Source organism: Carassius auratus, chromosome 9 (genome assembly GCF_003368295.1).
Source record: "Carassius auratus strain Wakin chromosome 9, ASM336829v1, whole genome shotgun sequence".
Taxonomy (NCBI): domain Eukaryota; kingdom Metazoa; phylum Chordata; class Actinopteri; order Cypriniformes; family Cyprinidae; genus Carassius; species Carassius auratus.
Window position 1 is genome coordinate 115274 of NC_039251.1, and position 18261 is coordinate 133534.

The following is an 18261-nucleotide window of genomic DNA, read 5'->3' on the forward strand; positions in this document are numbered from 1 at the left end:
CCTATGCTATGCTCCTCCCCTCTGTCGTGTTTGCCAGGGACTCATTTTCGGATCCCAGAGATGTGGTGAAGGTGAAGGCTTTAATATTACTATCAATGAGCTTTGAAAAATAACTAAGCAATGAGATAAACGGAAGAAGATGAATATTTATTAGCTATGTCTTCAATTCAATATATAAACATTAAATTCCGCATTTACTCAATTATATACCAGCGAAACAAAACTCGAACTTAATTGTGCAAAGAATACATCCATAGAGTTGAAGGATGCATTCAAGTTTCGACATTATAGCAACTATCATAAAATTCCTCAGAAGACATTAACAGCAAAGCAACCAGGAACCAGCTGCATAGGTGTGAGAACCACAAACATTTCTCTCAGAAAATATAAAAAAGTGTGTAACTGTATATACAGATTACGTTTATTACGAATGTTTACTTACAGACCAATGCAAATCAGTTTCAAACATTAGTCTACGGTTGTCTGAGTGATCATTTTCTCTATTTATCTGTTTGCCTCCAGGTATGGTGTGGTGTAATAGCAGAAACAGTCCTGGTGATGGCGCTAGAGTCCTATCTGGAGCAGCAATGTCATGCCATTCTGTGCACATGCGTGTGGGGGCCTCTGGTTATATACTCAGACTGTCTGACTCTGTAGGTGTCATCGGAAAGCTCCTCCCCGTCTCTCTCTGTGATGCTGAGGCTGAATTGCCCATCACTGAAGGGCAGAGGGTGATATTCCTCCCATAACGTCCACTCTAGTGAAGGATGGCGATGATCTGGATGCAGACAGAGAAGGCGGTCATGCAAGAGCTACAGCGCAGACTGAGCAGTGTCGCTCACAGCATTGGTAAGGACTGTAAATGAGTATCTATGATTGTCACTCAGCACGCAGTTATTAAAGAGGTGCTTGGTTCTGTTGACATGCATTTCAATGTTGATAGCTTCAATAATGCTTTTCAGTGGTAAGGATTATTCACCTTTTGAATGAGTACAGCATCATTTTACATGTGGCAAAAAAATGTTGGTCACTTTATGAGCATGTATCAGCCAAATTAATAGCCAAGCTGATATTTACAACAAGCATTTACAGCATTTTGATATATGATACTGTTTTATTTAAATGTTATCACTGTAAAGCCTGACATATGAAATAATAGTAAATAAATCTTTTTTTTTCTTCTTTTTATGTTAGTTTGTAATGTGAGATTTTTATAACAGCATAATTTTGAATGCATATGCTTATAAATATAAAATATATGCATATAATGCAATACTTAAAAGCCAGCTGCTAATAATAAAATAAAGTCGAGTTGCTTTAGCCCAGTAAACGGTCTCTTAACATAATGAGAAATGTTCTCATAAAATATTATTAGCAATGTAAATACTTTAAGTTTCTTAAAAAATATATGGTTTTAAAGGCAGAAATACACGTGTACCACAATCTGTATGTAGGCATTTTTACAATTATACTAAAAGACCTTTTTCTTGCTAATTGTTAACCAAAGTATGAACTGTCAATCAGATGACAGAAGGCATGTAGCAGATTGTGTGCAACAGATTTTTCAGCTGTTCTGATCATGGTGATAACCCAGAGGGCATAAAAAATGGTATTAAATATGATACAGCAGGAATTCCTAAACTGATTTCTCATCATTTAACAGTGGAATATTACTGTAAAAGAACATGTGAAAGATATAGTCTCAGTGACGTACAAAACTGCCCTGACTGTATAAGTCTGTGCCTAAATGTACTTTCATACTTGCCCTCATTTTCAAAGGCCTAAAGACTGAAAGAGAATTCCCAGTGAGATTCATGCTGGGGGTGACTTGACTAAAATGTGTGTGTGTTTGGCAGAGTTACTGCTGAGTACAAAAACAGATACCATAAAACAGAGTTTTCCACAGCAGCAGCAGCACAGCTTGCTGCAGTAGTTGTACGCTGGCTTTAGGAAAGCACACATTGCTGTTCTGAACTGGAGTTTAGTGGTTAATGCCGAAACAATGGCAGTGAGTTATTTGAGTTTAGTACCATGTAGTATCGTAAAGTGTAATTAAACGAACAGTGTGAGGTCAGGTATCAGATGACAATAAAGGGGGACGTTATGCTGAGGAAATCCAGAAAAAGGCGTCCAAAACAAGACGATGAACGTGTACAGCTTCCTCTGGTCCCGCTGGTACAAGAACAGAGTGAGTGAAAGCATGCTAACACTGTCCAAACTTTAGCACTTTATGTTCAAAATATTTGTACATATATTTTTTTATATATATTATTTGATCAAAAACAGTAATATTATTAAATATTTTAACAGTTTAAAATAACTGTTTTCTATTATAATGTATTTTAAAAAGTAATTTAATCCTTTAATTGCAAAGCTGAATTTTCAGCATCATTACTGTAGTCTTCAGTGTCACATGATCATTCAGAAATCATTCTAACATGCTGATTTGGTGCTCAAGAAAGATTCCTTATTATTATAAATTTTAAAAAATTGATGTGCTGCTTAATATTTTTGTGGAAACGTTTTTTTTCAGGAATCTTTGGTGAATATAAATATCAAAACAAAAGGATTGATATTTTTTTTCATTATTGTAAATATTGTGTAAAAAAAAACAGAATTTATTTTGTCACTCTTTTATAAAACAAAACAAAAATCCTATATGCACTGTAAGTCGCTTTGGAATAAAATTGTCAACTAAATGCATACATTTATATGTAATGTAACTTCCTAATTCCTAAATGTCTCTATTGAATGCGTTCTTGCTAAATAATAATAAAAAAAAATCGGACTGACCCCAGACTTTTGAAAAGTGCAGTGGAGTTGAAAAAAATTATTGAAAAATCTTTTATTTTGTACTTTTATTGTGTTGTTGTTGTGGTTGTTTTTATTGAAAATTATATAATTTGGCAAAATTAATGTCTCAATCATGATTAAGGTCACAAAATTTGCTTGTTTGCATAGTGGCTAATAGAAAGTCCCAAATCATGGAAAATATTTTCTTATTAATTGCATTTTTTCTTTTACATTTTTCATTGTACTGACACTTTAACATATTGAATCCCAGATGTTCAAAATGGCCTGAGACATTTGGATCCCACTGCACGTTATGTGCAAGAATAATTGTAATGTTGTGTAATAAAACACTACAGTTATGGGTAAGCTCTAATAGTTATTACTATTTACTTGTTTTCATTAAAGATATTCCTCTTTCTTTGAAACCATTTATTGTGGCGTGGATTATATGTGCTTGATGTTTTATTTCGTCTGAAGTTTAGTTTGACTTATTTTGCCCACAGAGACTCCAAAGGAAAAGTGCGTTTTTACATTTCCATGTGTCTGAAAGAGATGGAGGGAACTAGAGAGAAAGCCTTTTTCTTCTTTTAAATGTTATCTATTGGTTTGAATGGAGCTCTTATCTTTCTCTCCTCAGCAAGATCAGATCGCACTCAGATTCCTCTTGTACCAGAGAGAAAGCAACCAAACACACACACAGGGTTTCATTCATCCACCAGTGTGATGGGGGAAGGGGCTCGTGTGGGGCGGCAGACTCTTTTTGGGGTGATTGTGCTGACACAGACAGACATAGAGAGTGCAAACAAAGCGAGTACAGTTTTTACAGTCAGTGCTCAGTCTGTTATCAGTTATAGAAATGTAGCAGGTGAAGGGAACCTGTGTATGTGCGTCAGGAGACCAATCCATTCCAGGAAGTCAGTGTGAGGGTTGGAAATGAGGAGAGAGAGAGAGAGAGAGGGAGGAAGTCATTAACTGGTGCACCTGTCTCAGGTAGCTCATTCTCAGGTCGCTGCTCGGTTACAAGACGACCAGGGAGTTAATAAGATATTATAGACAACAAGTGGAAGAGGTAACAGATAACAGAGGGATGGATGTACAGAATGAAGGGAAAAATGTTTGCATTCCTCTAGCAGAGGCTGAGAAATATTACCGCTTTTCAAGATGTTGCCACTGGCTCCAAAGTAAGTGAGAACTTTAATGTTTACTTTATTTTGAAAATGTATTTTATTAATACTATTTCATAATACTATTAACTTTTATTTGTTTAATTTAAAAAAATGAAATATATATATATATATATATATATATATATTTATGTATTGGTACTTACTCCATTTGCTCTTTTGTTATTTTATTGTTTATTTATTTGATAGGAACAAGGCATGTTAATGAACATCTGTAGTAATACAAATTGTAAACATGCCAGATTATAGCAACATTGATCATTTACATCTGCATTTACATTTGACTTTATTATACTAAACTATATATTGGGAGCAGGTGAGAGAGACAATAGATGCATTGTTTAATTGTAACAGTAAAAAACTATTATTAAGATGTCAGTGTGTATAAAAGGTGCAATGCATCAGAGAACAGGTGAGCGCTACCATAAAAGTCAGTTGAAATGTGACAGATGAGGTTCTGTCCAATGTGTGTGAACATCCTAAGGGTGTGAATCTGACTCCAGTGGAACAACACACTTTTATTTTAGAAGAACAAAAGAAGGATATAGATATATCCTCCCTCTTTTCAGACCTCTTTGTCATTCACTTTGAAGTATCACTTATAATATCTAATTGGTGTGGGTTAAAAAAAATAAAATTCTTAATCTTGCAATTAAAAAAAGCTCTGGAGCTCTCTACAATATAATATATGATCCTGGACCACAAAAGCAGTCTTAAGTCACTGGGGTATATTTTTAGCAGTAGCCAAAATACATTGTAAGGGTCAAACTATTGATTTTTCTTTTATGCCAAAAAAAAAAAATTAGGATATTTAGTAAAGATCATGTTCCATTAAGATATTTAGTAAATTTCCTAATGTAAATATATCAAAACTTTTTTTATTAGTAATTTGCATTGCTAAGAATTTAATTTAGACAACTTTAAAGATGATTTTCTCAATTTTATTTTTTTTTTGCACCCTCTGACTCCAGATTTTAAAATAGTTTTAATTTAATTTCGTGGGTGGGTATGCATTAAGATTATTAGTTGCATGCACTGGCTTTATATCCAGAGGTGGTTTTGGTTGAGATAGATAGGAAATCACCTACTCTTTTCTTACTGAACATGCGTGTTGCATTGACCAGAGCATGGGAATGGCTTTGGGCAAGGTTTACATCCCTCAGATGGTAACATACACCAGCCAACGACACAATGCAGTCAAGACTGTATAATATATTAGTGTGTGTGTAGGGTCTTCTTACCTGTGGTTTATATCATCATATGGTCAAGTAACAATAATTAGTGCTGTTTTTATTTTTATTTTTTTCTTATTTGCTGTTGTGCACGATAAGATATGCAAAAGAGGATTAAGCTTAAGCTGATACTTTGTGATGATTGTATTAAACAGGTTACACTGAAAACTTGAACACTCATGTCATTCTATAATGTATAATGCTATATTATTGACTGTAGATGTGATGTTAGTGTGCCTCGTGTGTGTTTGTTTCAGATGAGATCATGCAGAAGGAGTCTAGTCCTCTCTGCGCTGCTGACGTCATCACTGAGCTCAAGAGACAGTTTGTGTTCCTGTCTGGTAAATATTCTTCACATTACATATGCATTTCTTTTTTATCCCTAAAACTGAAATATTATATTATCCATTATTGTTTCAAATGGAGTTTTCACACTTGGTCCACTTAAAGGGATAGGAGTTAGATTTAGTTTTTTTTAAAGAGGACTTAAGTGAGAACATTATTTAAGGATTCCATAATTATATTTCAGTTTTGTCTTATAGAAAGCAGATGGAGACGTTTGCCTTATACTTCTTAATTCTTGGATATATTTCCCCCCATAAAAAACCAGTCTCAAACTGTGCTCACAATATTCAGTTCTTCAGAGACTAAAATATTATAGGAGCTACGCCAAGAGGAATTTTACTCATACAGCACATTTCTAGTGCAATAAAACACAGTAAATCTCAATGAGGGTAATCAAAAATTTGCAATGTAAAATATATTGCTATATAAAAGAGTTCTTCAATAAGGTGCACTTTTGAAACATGTAACAGGTTATAAACGCTGCATGAACATGAAACAGTTTACTTGTCTGTCTGATTTGTTAGTCAAAATCACCTTCCAGAATTTCCTGCTTCTATCTGGAATAGATGGTTGGATAACTCCTCGAAATATGTATAAAACATGTAAAAAGCAAGGCGAAAGGAAATACATTTTTTATGACATGTGGCCATGTACATACACTGCAGCTTTAAGGTATGCATCTGAATATGTGTTGTTTTTAACGACAGGTTGTTACTGTTAAACTGAACGGATTAAACAAGGTTTGCACAATTTCTGTCCTGTTGTCATGGAGACACGGAGAAGAAGGCATGACTTGCCAAATTTATATTTTTGTCACATGGGGATCTTCACCCAGTGGCTTTCTCTCTTTCTCTCCCTCTTCCACCATCACCGACTTAACACTGAAACATCACCTTATATATCCATCCAGATTTAAAGCAGCGAGCAGATAGAAAGATTGGAGTGACATTTTTGGATCTCGCGTTGTCCATTGATATAATCATAGTTTCTGTCCCGAGGGAATACTGACGACACTAATATGTCCTACTCTCTGCAGTGCCTTCATTTTGGCTGCAGAGTTTATGGTTTTATTTATTGATGTGAATTTTTGAAGAGAGGAGCACTCACTTTATTAGAACATTTTTTTTCTTAACCACTTTTCTAAGATGTAAAATAGTCAAAAAACTACTTACATGGAAATTATCCAAACCTAGAAACCAGGACATCATAGAGACTTTGTCTCTTTTTGCAATATTACTATATACTGTATTTATGGCCAAATAAATCCAACTTTGGTGATCCTTTGAAACATCTTTCAAAAACATATAACGTAGTGTATGTAGCTGTCACACGCTCTCAAACAGTAGCAGATGCACACAATATAAAGACTGACACATCATACAGGTGGCGTGAGCAGGTTTTCATTGGCTAGCCTGTGTGCTAATTTAAGATCTCTGATGCATGCCAACACAGAAGACAGCATGGTTTCTGCTATTTATTGCCCCCTACTGTTTGCATGTTGAACACATCAGAGGAGCAGGTTTTTCCTCTTTGATTCTTCATGTTTCGGTCTGTTTTAGGAGGAAGAGGACCGGATGGAAGCCCTATCATTATCTTTCCAGAGTTCCCTTCATTTAGTGAAATTGGAGACCAAGAGTTTCGTAATGTTCTTACCTACCTGACAAGCATTCCCAGGTGAATACACACAGTAGCAGACGTTTGAATATCATACATGCTGACAGCATTAACACGTGTGTTTCTTCACCAGTCTGAGTGCAGCGGGTGTGGGCTTCATCGTAGTGATTGACAGGCGTAGAGATCGATGGACGTGTTTAAAGGGGACATTACTGCGTATCTCAGTGAGTCTTGACTCCAATAAGAATGCACACTAAAACTGTTTTTGAAGGCATAGTTAAAATAAGAATTTGCTGAAAATGTCCTCAGCCATCATCCGAACAGATTTGGGTTAATCTAGCATTATATTAAATGCTCCCCAATGGATCCCTCTGCAGTGAACGGGTGCCTTCAGAAAGAGAGTGCAAACAACTGATAAAAATATCATAGTAATCCACAAGTAATTAGCAAGCCACCAGTCCATCAGTTAACATCTAGTGAAGTGAGAAACTGCATGTTTGTAATGATCAAATCTGTTTTTAAAATGTTTTTAACTTTAAACCATTGTTTCCGAGATACATAAGAGAAAATTAGGCACAGATCAAGCCCTATTTACAAGCATCTAAAACAGATTGTACATTTTCAGCAAACCTTCTTTTATGGGTAAACTATTCCTTTCGTCTTTAATATATTTCATATGAATTTGAGTGCTTTTTTATGTTTGTGTGTAGGGCTGGTTTCCTGCTAATCTTCAGCTTGTTCTGGTGCTGAAACCCAGTGCTATCCTGCAGCGAACTTTGTCTGATGTGTTCTTCAAACTGCACAAAGATGACTTTAAAGTACCGGTGAGTAATCTGAATGTGTTGTTTTTATGTTATGTTTCGTTACTGAGTGTCATGTCATTGTCAATAATGAGGCCTGTGTGTGTATTAAAGGTTATCATGCTAAGCTCACTGACTGATCTACACTCTCATATTGAGCGGAGTCAACTGACACAAGAACTGGGTGGCTCTCAATACTACTGCCACAAGACCTGGATCTCTCATCGCACAGTAAGAGCAAATACACCTAAAAGGTGCACTCACACATTTTTTTGGTTATGTTGCATTATAGCAGTTGTCCTGGACTTATACATTATTATTCACAATCAATAAGTAAGTCAAAGTGGCCAGTAATCAGGGCGATAAAGTGAAATAATATTCAGCTCTTCATATGAAATATATATCGTATGTGAAATGATCATTTCTTTGTGCCATTAGGATCTTGAAAGCTTTGCTGCTTTAGTGAAGAGGATGGCTGAGAGACTGCAAGTGTTCGGCAGGGAGCTGGCAGAAACAGAGCTCCCTAACAACCTCCTCACGGCCAGCAATCTGCTCAATGCACAAACCAGCAGAAAAGACAGTTTCAAAGTATTTGTAAAAAGCTGTTCTTAAAGGATTCAGTATGTGCCACCTGACCTCACGCATTCGTTTTTTAGCTAACAAACCCATTCTTGGTTGCACTGTTTTCTCTTTAGGAAGAGATGGCAGGAGCTCTAAGCCAAGGACGCCGACTCTTGGAGAACATCAGAGAACCGGTCCGCAGAGATCCGGACAGCAGTCTAAACCCTGATCAACTAGAGAACCTGGCTACAGTGCACAGGTAAGTGTGAGTCTTTCATAGCCAGCGATTTGGATCGAACAACTGAGTGTGTTTACACTTCAAGGCTGCATTTATTGTAGTATTATTTATGTAGTATTATAGTATATATTAATATTTTGAATTAGCTTTTAGATTAATATTTTCTTATTTAACTTGAATTGAAGTTTGTTTATTTACATATAATTCTATATAGCTGCAATTTTTAATTTCAGTTTCAGTATTAGTTATTTTTGTACTTCAGCCTAAAGTTATTTCAGATAGTTTCCAACGCTACATTACTCATTTTCATTAAATATTTTTATTTTAGCTTTATTACAAATGGCATTTAAATAGTTTTAGTATTAACTAACAATAAATAACTAACAATTTCATCTTTTTATAATATTTGTCATCTTCTGTCATTTCCTGTTTATTTATTTGTCTCTCTCTATTCTGTTAATGTACAGGCTGTTATCCCAGTTAAATGAGAGCTCTGCAGCATTTGACGAGTTCTGGATTCAGCATCAAAATAAACTGGATCTATGTTTGAAACACTGCCAGTTTGAGCACAACTTTCAGCAGGTCTTGCATTTTTAAATACATTCATGCTAATATAGCTTATACTTATTACTGCTAAACACAAGATTCATTAATAACATTTGCAATGTTCTTATTTGCTATGGTCTTGTAGTTGCGAACAGACCTGGAGCAGAAAACAGACACTCTGAATGCTTTCTCAGATGTTGGAATAAGCTCTGCCCAGACAGAAAAGCTCCTTCAAGAGTTGAGCGATCAAGAGAAGAAAGCCTGTGTGAGTCTCCGCCCACTGAATAATCTTAATGTGTTATGCTTACTGTTGCAAACCTGCATCCACACATCTGTATGCGTGAATCTGTCAGTCTAATTTATATGAAAGCTTCCAAATAACCCTTATACCTTCTCTCTTGCTAACACAATTCCTTTCTCCACAGGAAGTGCTGGACAGAGTAAGGTCTGTGGTTGCCGAGGGCCAGTGTTTGATTGACAGCTGTCAGAATATTGACAACACTGTTGCAGTGAAATGCAGTGAGCTACAGAGAGTGAGAGAGAATCTCACCCAAGAGCTCAAAGACAAGAGGATCATGCTGACACAGGCTATGGAGCTACACAGAAGATTGGAAATGGTGACTAGAAATACACTCACATTTATATTTATGTGCGAATATATATTCATTCCACTTACCTACACAACCCATAAAGCACCCATTTTTGTGACGGTGTTTAAACTCCTCCCCTTCACATAGTTGCAGAGTTACATGCACATTTTTTACAAACACGGGCAGACATACATAGCACACTTTTTTACAACTGTGTATGCAAATGAGTTTCCGGCATGTCATCGTTCTGTTCCTTTTCACTTTTAGATGTGTAAATGGTGTGATGATGGGATTTACATGCTAGCGTCACAGCCTCTTGACAAGTGCCAGTCGCAGGAGGGGGCGGAGTCAGCACTGGCAGAGCTGGAGTGTTACCTGGAGACAGCCAATGAGAAACAGCAGTGGGAGATCAGCACAGTTTGGCTGGAATATGACAACATACTGAACAATGGGCTCAGGGTATGGCAATATGAAATCATAACAATGCCTGCAAATAATTTATGATTCAGATTTGATTTCAGCCCAAAATGAAATGGGGAAAAGATTTTTATTAATTAATGAAGACATTTTTTTTTACATATTTAACAAATAATAAAAAACAGAGTATGAGATTCAGATTCTGTATGTGTGGTTTTAAAAAAAGTGTAATGATGTATAATGTATTATATTGTGTTATATTGTATACTGTAATGTGTAATGGTACAGGAGCAGGTAAAGCGTGCATTTGAGAAGAAAGCCTCACTACAGGAGATGTTTGAGAGGAGGAGGGTCAGTCTGATGAAACTAGCAGCCAAACAAACACGACCTGTCCAGCCTGTGGCCCCACGACCAGAGTCACTCTCATCTCCTGGTATCTATCTATCTATCTATCTATCTATCTATCTATCTATCTATCTATCTATCTATCTATCTATCTATCAATCTATCTTTTTAAGAGTAAAATGGAGGTGACTGGTTTATTTCTCTCTTTTAGCTCACAGGGAGCATGAGAACATCTGTATTAGTGAGGACTCAGACAGCAGGGTGTCCTGTAAACAAGTATGTCTTATTTATCTACACTGCCTTTAGTGTATGTCCTTTCTTTTTAGTGATTTTAAGTCACTTTCTCTCTATAAACAAATGATATATACGTCTCTTCATTATAGTGAACACTGCAAGTGACTTGACTGCTACTCAGTAATGAATCTCTTTGTGTAGGTAAACTCTGATCAAGTTGACAGGAGCAGTCGCAATCCTTCTGTATCTGAGGAGGAGGAAACCCTGGGTGTGCTGCGCAGGTCAGTCCAGGGTCAAAGGTCAAAGAGAATCGAGGGGAACACATGTGCCTCACTGGACCCCCTGCTGCATAGTCATTAAATGAGCTTCATTGTGTGTGTGTGTTTGTTCACAGGCATGTAATGAACGAGTTACTAGAAACAGAAAGAGCATATGCGGAAGAGCTTATGTGTGTTTTGCAGGTGAGTTAGGAACAGTCAGTTCTTTTATAAATGAAAATCAACTTCCATCAGGTGGACATATTCTGAAATATGTAGGCTATGTCCTACACTTTTGTAGCAGGTTTTGGCCTATAAAGACCACTTGGATTTTGGAGATGGATGTGTGTTGTGAATGTTAGAGCAAATCTACATCAAATTCTTGATTGTTAAAGAGCCATGAAAATCCTGTTTCTATTACATGTGTTATAGGGATATGCTGCAGAGATGGACAACCCCTCCATGGCCCCTCTCATCCCCGCAGCCCTGCAGAACAAGAAGGATGTGTTATTTGGGAACATGCAGGAAATTTATCATTTCCACAAAAGGTAAGCGCCATCTAGTGGTGAAGAGGTTAGGAGTAAAGGAAGATCTGGGGGTAATAAAATATATAAATCATATCAAATAAACAATTCAAGATTCATTTGAACCCGTGTCTGTCTTGTTCTGTCTCAGAATATTCCTCAAAGAGCTAGAAACTTATACTGACTGCCCTGAGCTTGTGGGCCGCTGCTTTCTGGACTGGGTGAGTTTTACTAGCAACTAGCAAGAAAACAAAACCGGAAGTAAACCATTATGAAGAACTTTCTGGGGAGTTTTTATTTTATTTCAGTGATTCTCAGATCTTTGGTAATTGTGGTTGTTTAGATGGGGGAGCTGCAGATTTATGAGAAATACTGTCACAACAAGCCTCGTTCTGAGAGCCTCTGGAGACAGTGCTCAGACTGCGCCTTCTTCCAGGTACACACATACATAATACTCGCTTAGCACTACAGTGCACATTAACAACATTCTGTATGCATGAAATTGTTTAATGACCATCTGAATTTGCCTGAAAGTTTACTGTGTGAAATGCTGTATACTACAAACTAATTTCCAGAAGTAATATTATTTCTAACATCATTTTCTTCACTTATTATATGATTGCTCTACCATAAGAGTTTCTTACAAGATTGTATTAAGAATAAAAAAATGCCTTTGTTTTAAATAATAGGTAACAAGCAATAAATACTGTGCAGAATGCAGTACTCTTGTTTTTCAGTCAAAACCATGCATACTCACACACAGAACACATATACATTAACCGCAATCTGTTGATGACATCAGGCCCTCTCTGTGACAGAATGCAGTTTAAACAACTTTACCAACTTGTGTTTGTGCCATCAGGAGTGTCAGAAGAAACTAGAGCACAAACTAGGACTGGACTCATACTTACTGAAGCCTGTGCAGAGGATCACTAAATACCAACTCCTGCTGAAGGTACTGCATTATGTGTTTGTGTACGGAGATGTCATAAGTGAAGTGTTTGTTTTACACATCTGAATATGGGATAAATGTTGAAATGCATCTTAAATTCAGCATGAAATTCAGCTTATCTTGAATGATTCATCCATGTTTAAATTTCATTTTTAATAATTAGTTTCAAATCTTGTACAATCGAATGCAAACTGACGTTCATACCTGTCTTCATCCAATTAAAAATCAGTGGATCCGTTCTTTAAGTTCTTCTATTTTAATAATCTGTTTCACTGGAATGCTGGTCATAATAGAGAAGAAAAGATCTGTCATTACCTCCATCTCATCATGACTTTAAAGGGATCGTACAATCGATAACGATATTTTTCAATGTATGTGTTTGTGTGTGTGTGTTTAGGAGATGATTAAGTACAGTAAAGGCTGTGAGGGCTCAGTGGAGCTGCAGGCAGCTCTTTCCTCCATACTGGGTATCCTGAAAGCTGTAAATGACTCAATGCACCTCATCGCCATCACGGGATATGAGGTAAAGCACATATGCAAACACAACTCTCATTCACAGTTCATTAATGTTTTTGTCACTCCTCTTCTTTATTCCACGATATTCCAAGCAATGATCATTGATTCCATCCAGGGTAACCTTGGAGACCTGGGTCGCCTGCTGATGCAGGGGTCGTTCAGCGTGTGGGCGGAGCATAAGAGAGGTCACGTGAAGGTGATGGAGCTTGCCAGGTTTAAGCCCATGCAGAGACACCTGTTCCTGCATCAGAAAGCTCTGCTCTTCTGCAAGAGACGAGAGGAGAGCGGAGAGGGATACGAGAAAGCGCCCTCATATAGCTTCAAACAGGAGCTCAGCGTAAGGGTGTCTTGAGTGTAATAATACTTAGCTAAAGATTTCACAAAATGATGTTGAGCTCATATTTATTAATCACCTCTTTCATGTTATGTTCTGTTAAGCATGGCATTTCTCCTAAACTAAGTCAAATTTAATGAAATTTGCTCTTGTTAGTGTCTTTACAAGATTATTTTCATCATCTGACATTTTTCTAAAATAGCAAATGTGACATTTCATGCTTAATCCTAAAACCAAGAAGCATATTTTACAAGATGCACAAACTTAATAAAAAAAACTGTTGGTTAAATGCCCTTCAGAATCATTTTTAAATTAATTTATAATTTGAAATTTGTGCATGTTTAAGTTGCCTACTTAAAAATATTTATTGATTAAGGTCACAAAAATAGTATTTTCGTACTGCAATTATAATTTTTTTTTTTTTTAAGGAAAAAAATATCCTGTACACCTGATGGTCTCTGTTCTGTCTTCGTTAGATGGCTGCTATTGGAATAACAGAGCATGCTAAAGGGGACAGCAAGAAGTTTGAGATCTGGTCCCGTTCAAGAGATGAGGTCTACACAGTACAGGTGAGCACAAAGGAGTGTGTCTTGAGAAGACTGTTACACCTGTTCACTCCGCATAGATCAGATAACTTGGGTTTATATGTAGCTTTGTGATATATGTTATTCTGTAGGCCGCGTCTGAGGAGGTTAAGACCATCTGGGTAACAGAAATCCGGAAACTTCTAACAGGACAGCTGGAGGCCTGCAAAGGTATGGACTTGGTTTTAGGTTGGTTTGTAAATAAGTAGTTGCGGAGGGTTTACAATATGTGATTCATTCATTCAGATAACTTGCAAAATGCAGAATTACCACTGAGATGCATCGAATGAATGTTTGTGTTTGTAGAGGCAAGTCTACAGAAGGCACCTGAGCAGTTCTCCTCAGATACCAGCTCAACCAACAGGTACGATTACATGCCATCACATTTACACATAAATATGTGAGCTCATTTCATAAGTGAAACTCATCTTCAGACTGGTGAGACATGAACATAGCAACCTCAGCAGTGGAGGAGTGGAGAAACCAAAGACAGACGAGGAAAGAGGCAAAGAACTTGAGAGCATTCTAGAGCCCAGAATGACAGGGAGAGCAAAAGGTACGTGAAAACTTGTGCCATTAGAGAATTTTCATTTTGACTGAGCCTCCCTTTTAACTTCTGTTTGTTTCTTTGATGCTCACAGGGTCTTCCTTTAGTTTTGAGACTAAACCAAAACGACAGGATATCCGGAGTGACCCCACGCCTCTAGGTGACCTATTTCAGCAAACTGAAAATCAAATATAAAGTTTAATTGCTCTCTCATTTTCAGGAGATTAAATAAAAATAGAAAATAGGTGATGTTAAAAATAACTAATTCATTATCACCAAGCTCTCTAAAGGGTAAAGACATGAGCTGATCCTTAAAGGAATAGCTCACACAAAAACTCTATCAGGTGTGCCATTCTAAGAAATAACTAAGAGGATGCAGAGAAGCAGTCTGATTGGTTACTTTCCTCCCAGAAACAGGGCCACACCCTAACATGGGCGGAGTCAGGTGGTTCAGTACATCAAGCCTGTTTCAAAATCGTAGGAGAGGTACACATACTGAGTACACACGTATGTGCACACTTATGAATAATCCACTGAGATGTTATAGGATAGCATGTGTTTGTAGGTTATATGTGTGTCTCATTTGATGCTTTCTGAGAGGTGCTACGTCTTTGTCTTTGCAAAATTGTTTCGGGTTAAGCTCTATCGACAGCATCTGTTACACAAAAAAGAAGTTTGACTAGTCCCTCAGTTTGAGAGAGAAATGTCTTTACAATGGAAGTTAATGAAGCAGGACATTACAGAGGATTTCAAAACAGAACTGTGCAGCAGAAAAGCGCTTTGATTATTTGTTCTGTCCAAAAATGTTGTATTTGTGGACAAATTGTCCTTTGATTCATGCGGTTGATAGACATAAGCTTGTATTGAGCCTGGAACGTTTCACTGACACACATCCACGCATGCTCTTTCTGTGCTCTGGGAAATGGTAACTTGTCTGTCTTCTGTCTATCACAGAGGTTTCAGTGGTACTTTCTCTGTCATCTCTGACTTCATTTACGTGTTTACATATAATACAATCCCTGTTTGCCGTCCTTTTGTCTTTAAACTATTTTCTTCTCTGTCTCAGGATGGACTAAAGGATCTCTTTCGTTGGATGCCTCTGTGGAGCATGATGGATACTTTAGTGCAGAGGAGCAGGTGACCTCTGACCCAGAAGAGGAGAAGGAAGATAAAATGGTGTGGGGTCGAGTCTGTTTTTCACTGTCAGACTTAAAAGCAAAAGGGTGTCATGTTTTAACCATTTCTTTATCTTTATTTCAGTCTGCAGGTGAGCTGCAGTCTGTGAGGATAGAGGAAGAGATCCAGTGTTCTGAAGAGACTGAGGATCCTGAGAAATGAGAGTTGAGTGTGAATCTGTGTTTATTGCCATCAGTGTACAGCAAACATGTTAGGTTTTGTGCATAACTCTTGAAAATAGGGAAGTGAGACATATACAAACCATCAACTTTTAAGATCTGCATACTCTTAAAAATAAAGGTTTCTGGTAGAACCAAATAGTTTTAATGAATAGCCTACATGGGAGAAAGCTGTCCATTAGCAATCACAATAGCAGTGTGACAAAAAGCTTTTTTTGTCAGAATATGCAGCTAATTTTAAATGACTGTCAATGGAGAAAAATGCGTCTTAGAACCAAACAACTACCAGCAGGAGTCAGACTAAACAGCCACAAAATAAAAATTAGTTTTACAGGACCTTTTTATTCTTTAAAGGGGTCATATGATGTTGCTAAAAAGAACATTATTTGGTGTAAGGCAATGTGTTTATGTGGTTTAAGGTCCAAAAGACATATTTTCCACACGCATTGATTTTTGCAAAGCTCATCGTTCTGAAAGTGAGTTGTGCTCTGATTGGCCAGCTATCCAGTGTGTTGTGATTGGCCGAATGCCTCAAGTTGGTGAAGGAAATGTTACGCCCCTTAACATACTGTGATGCCGTGTGTCCCGGAGCACTGAGACAAAATCATTAAAACCCATTATAAACGAGGCATTTGCTGCATCCAGTGGGAATATAATTCTGGATTATAATGACTAATACTTTCTTTTATGCATTGCGTTGCATAGCGTATCACGCTGCATAAACTTAAAACCATGTCTGCGTTTGTGATGGAAGAAACAACAAACATCAAGCATTACTCTACACTGCTCAAAACTCACGTTTGAATCATCAGTGGCAAATCCGTTAAATATGAAAACGTATTTACAGACTGTGAGTCAGAACAGCCAACATTGTATTCTTCTCTCCCAGGATCAGGAAACAGTCCTCATGATAAAATGCACTGCACACATCTGAATATTTGGTTTGAACTGTTCTGGAACAGTGTTGTAAATACAACTTAACCACTGATTTCTAGTTGTGCCCTTTTTTTGAAGGCCAAACAAAGTATTTTCCTTTTTGCAAAAAAACACACAGCATCTTCACAACATTATGGCAGCAACAACAATACTACAACAAGAATCAAAGTTACTCCTTCTTTCTTTACGTGAACATTTGGGCTGAATAATGCAAATCTTCCCACACTGTGATGTAGACATGTGGAGGCGTGTTTAAACAATGCATTTTAGGAGAGCGTAAAAAAGGAAAACTTAAAATCGCATCATATGACCCCTTTAAATCTGTAAGAAACCGTCTTGACCAACTGACACTAACTGAACTTTTTGACTCTCCAAAGAGATGTATACCATGGAAAATGACTGTTGTTAAGAGTTCTTTGCGAAAAGCTTTATTTTAAAGAGCATAATCTTAGAATGCAACAATATAATGTGTTTTGCAGAGACACCTGAGCCAGCTCTTTACACACTGTCTCATATGCCGTGATACATGTTTCAAATCTCTTAAAACTTAGTAGTTGTTTCTGTCCCAGTAATAATGTCCATATTGGGATATGGCATGTCTATTGTCAATTCGCGTGATCTCCAATGTGAAAGCATGTGACATATCATTGTGTACTGTACAATGCAGGAAACTAGAACCTATGTGTAAAACAAGCATATCATATATGCAGATGTTGTTTCTCCAAGTGACTGTGATCACCCTGTGCCATTTGTATGTAAAATATGTTTACAAATCTATATTGTTTTATATATGCATATAAAAATAAAACCATAGTTGACTTATGACTTTGCCTATTTTAATATATAAAAATTTTACAGATCAAATATACACAATGACATACTTGAATAAATATCATATAATGATTTAAGTATGATCATTATTTTAAACCATGTCAAAAGATTATTTCAGGGAAAGGAAAGGACGTGTGGCCAAATATGGTGTCTCATACTTGGAATTTGTGCTCTGCATTTAACTGCATTTAACCCATCCAAGTGCACCGACAAGTCTCTATCCATTAGGCCACGACTGCCCCGTTTCACCACCCTATGTAAACCTGAGAGGAGGAGATATATTGAGAAACTACATTTTATTTGCCTGTGTCTGTCTCAGTGTATGATCCAAGTAAATGGCCCAACATGAAATACCTTGAACTTGACATCTACATCTAATCATTTTTTTGAAGGCTTATAAAAACATAGTCCTGGGGGTTTTAGCTTGTTTTTTGACCACCCCATATGAAAAAAATACTATAGTGTTTTTGAACCATACTATAGTAAAGTGTTTTATATATTATAGTATTTACAACACTTTGTTATT

The 18261-nt window shown here is 36.9% G+C and overlaps 1 protein-coding gene across 2 annotated transcripts; it reads left to right on the plus strand.

Annotated features, from left to right (window-relative positions):
* Positions 1–286: 286 nt before the first annotated feature.
* LOC113108104 (guanine nucleotide exchange factor DBS-like) lies at positions 287–16824 on the plus strand. Of its 2 annotated transcripts, XM_026270920.1 has the most exons (31): positions 287–353; positions 523–849; positions 5467–5550; positions 7114–7228; positions 7302–7392; positions 7879–7992; positions 8083–8199; positions 8407–8556; positions 8664–8788; positions 9235–9349; positions 9459–9578; positions 9739–9930; positions 10171–10362; positions 10609–10753; positions 10877–10941; positions 11101–11180; positions 11294–11360; positions 11589–11704; positions 11832–11901; positions 12024–12116; positions 12543–12635; positions 13030–13155; positions 13264–13485; positions 13959–14051; positions 14159–14237; positions 14373–14430; positions 14501–14622; positions 14708–14773; positions 15025–15120; positions 15680–15789; positions 15874–16824. In XM_026270920.1, exons 2-31 carry the CDS (start codon positions 768–770, stop codon positions 15949–15951), a joined length of 3276 nt encoding a protein of 1091 aa, XP_026126705.1. In that variant the 5' UTR covers positions 287–353; positions 523–767; the 3' UTR covers positions 15952–16824. The 2 variants fall into 2 exon arrangements, with proteins under 2 accessions (XP_026126705.1, XP_026126706.1); XM_026270921.1 differs by lacking the exons at positions 287–353; positions 523–849 and adding an exon at positions 3258–3974 and having other exon boundaries at positions 15025–15099.
* Positions 16825–18261: the final 1437 nt, after the last annotated feature.

Bases quoted from the DNA above. Each gene is read 5' to 3' on its own strand.
- LOC113108104 (XM_026270920.1), top strand. From the start codon at position 768: ATGGCGATGATCTGGATGCAGACAGAGAAGGCGGTCATGCAAGAGCTA. The intron at 12,636-13,029 runs GTACTGCATTAT...GTGTGTGTTTAG, and splicing joins AATACCAACTCCTGCTGAAG to GAGATGATTAAGTACAGTAA. The intron at 14,052-14,158 runs GTGAGCACAAAG...GTTATTCTGTAG, and splicing joins ATGAGGTCTACACAGTACAG to GCCGCGTCTGAGGAGGTTAA.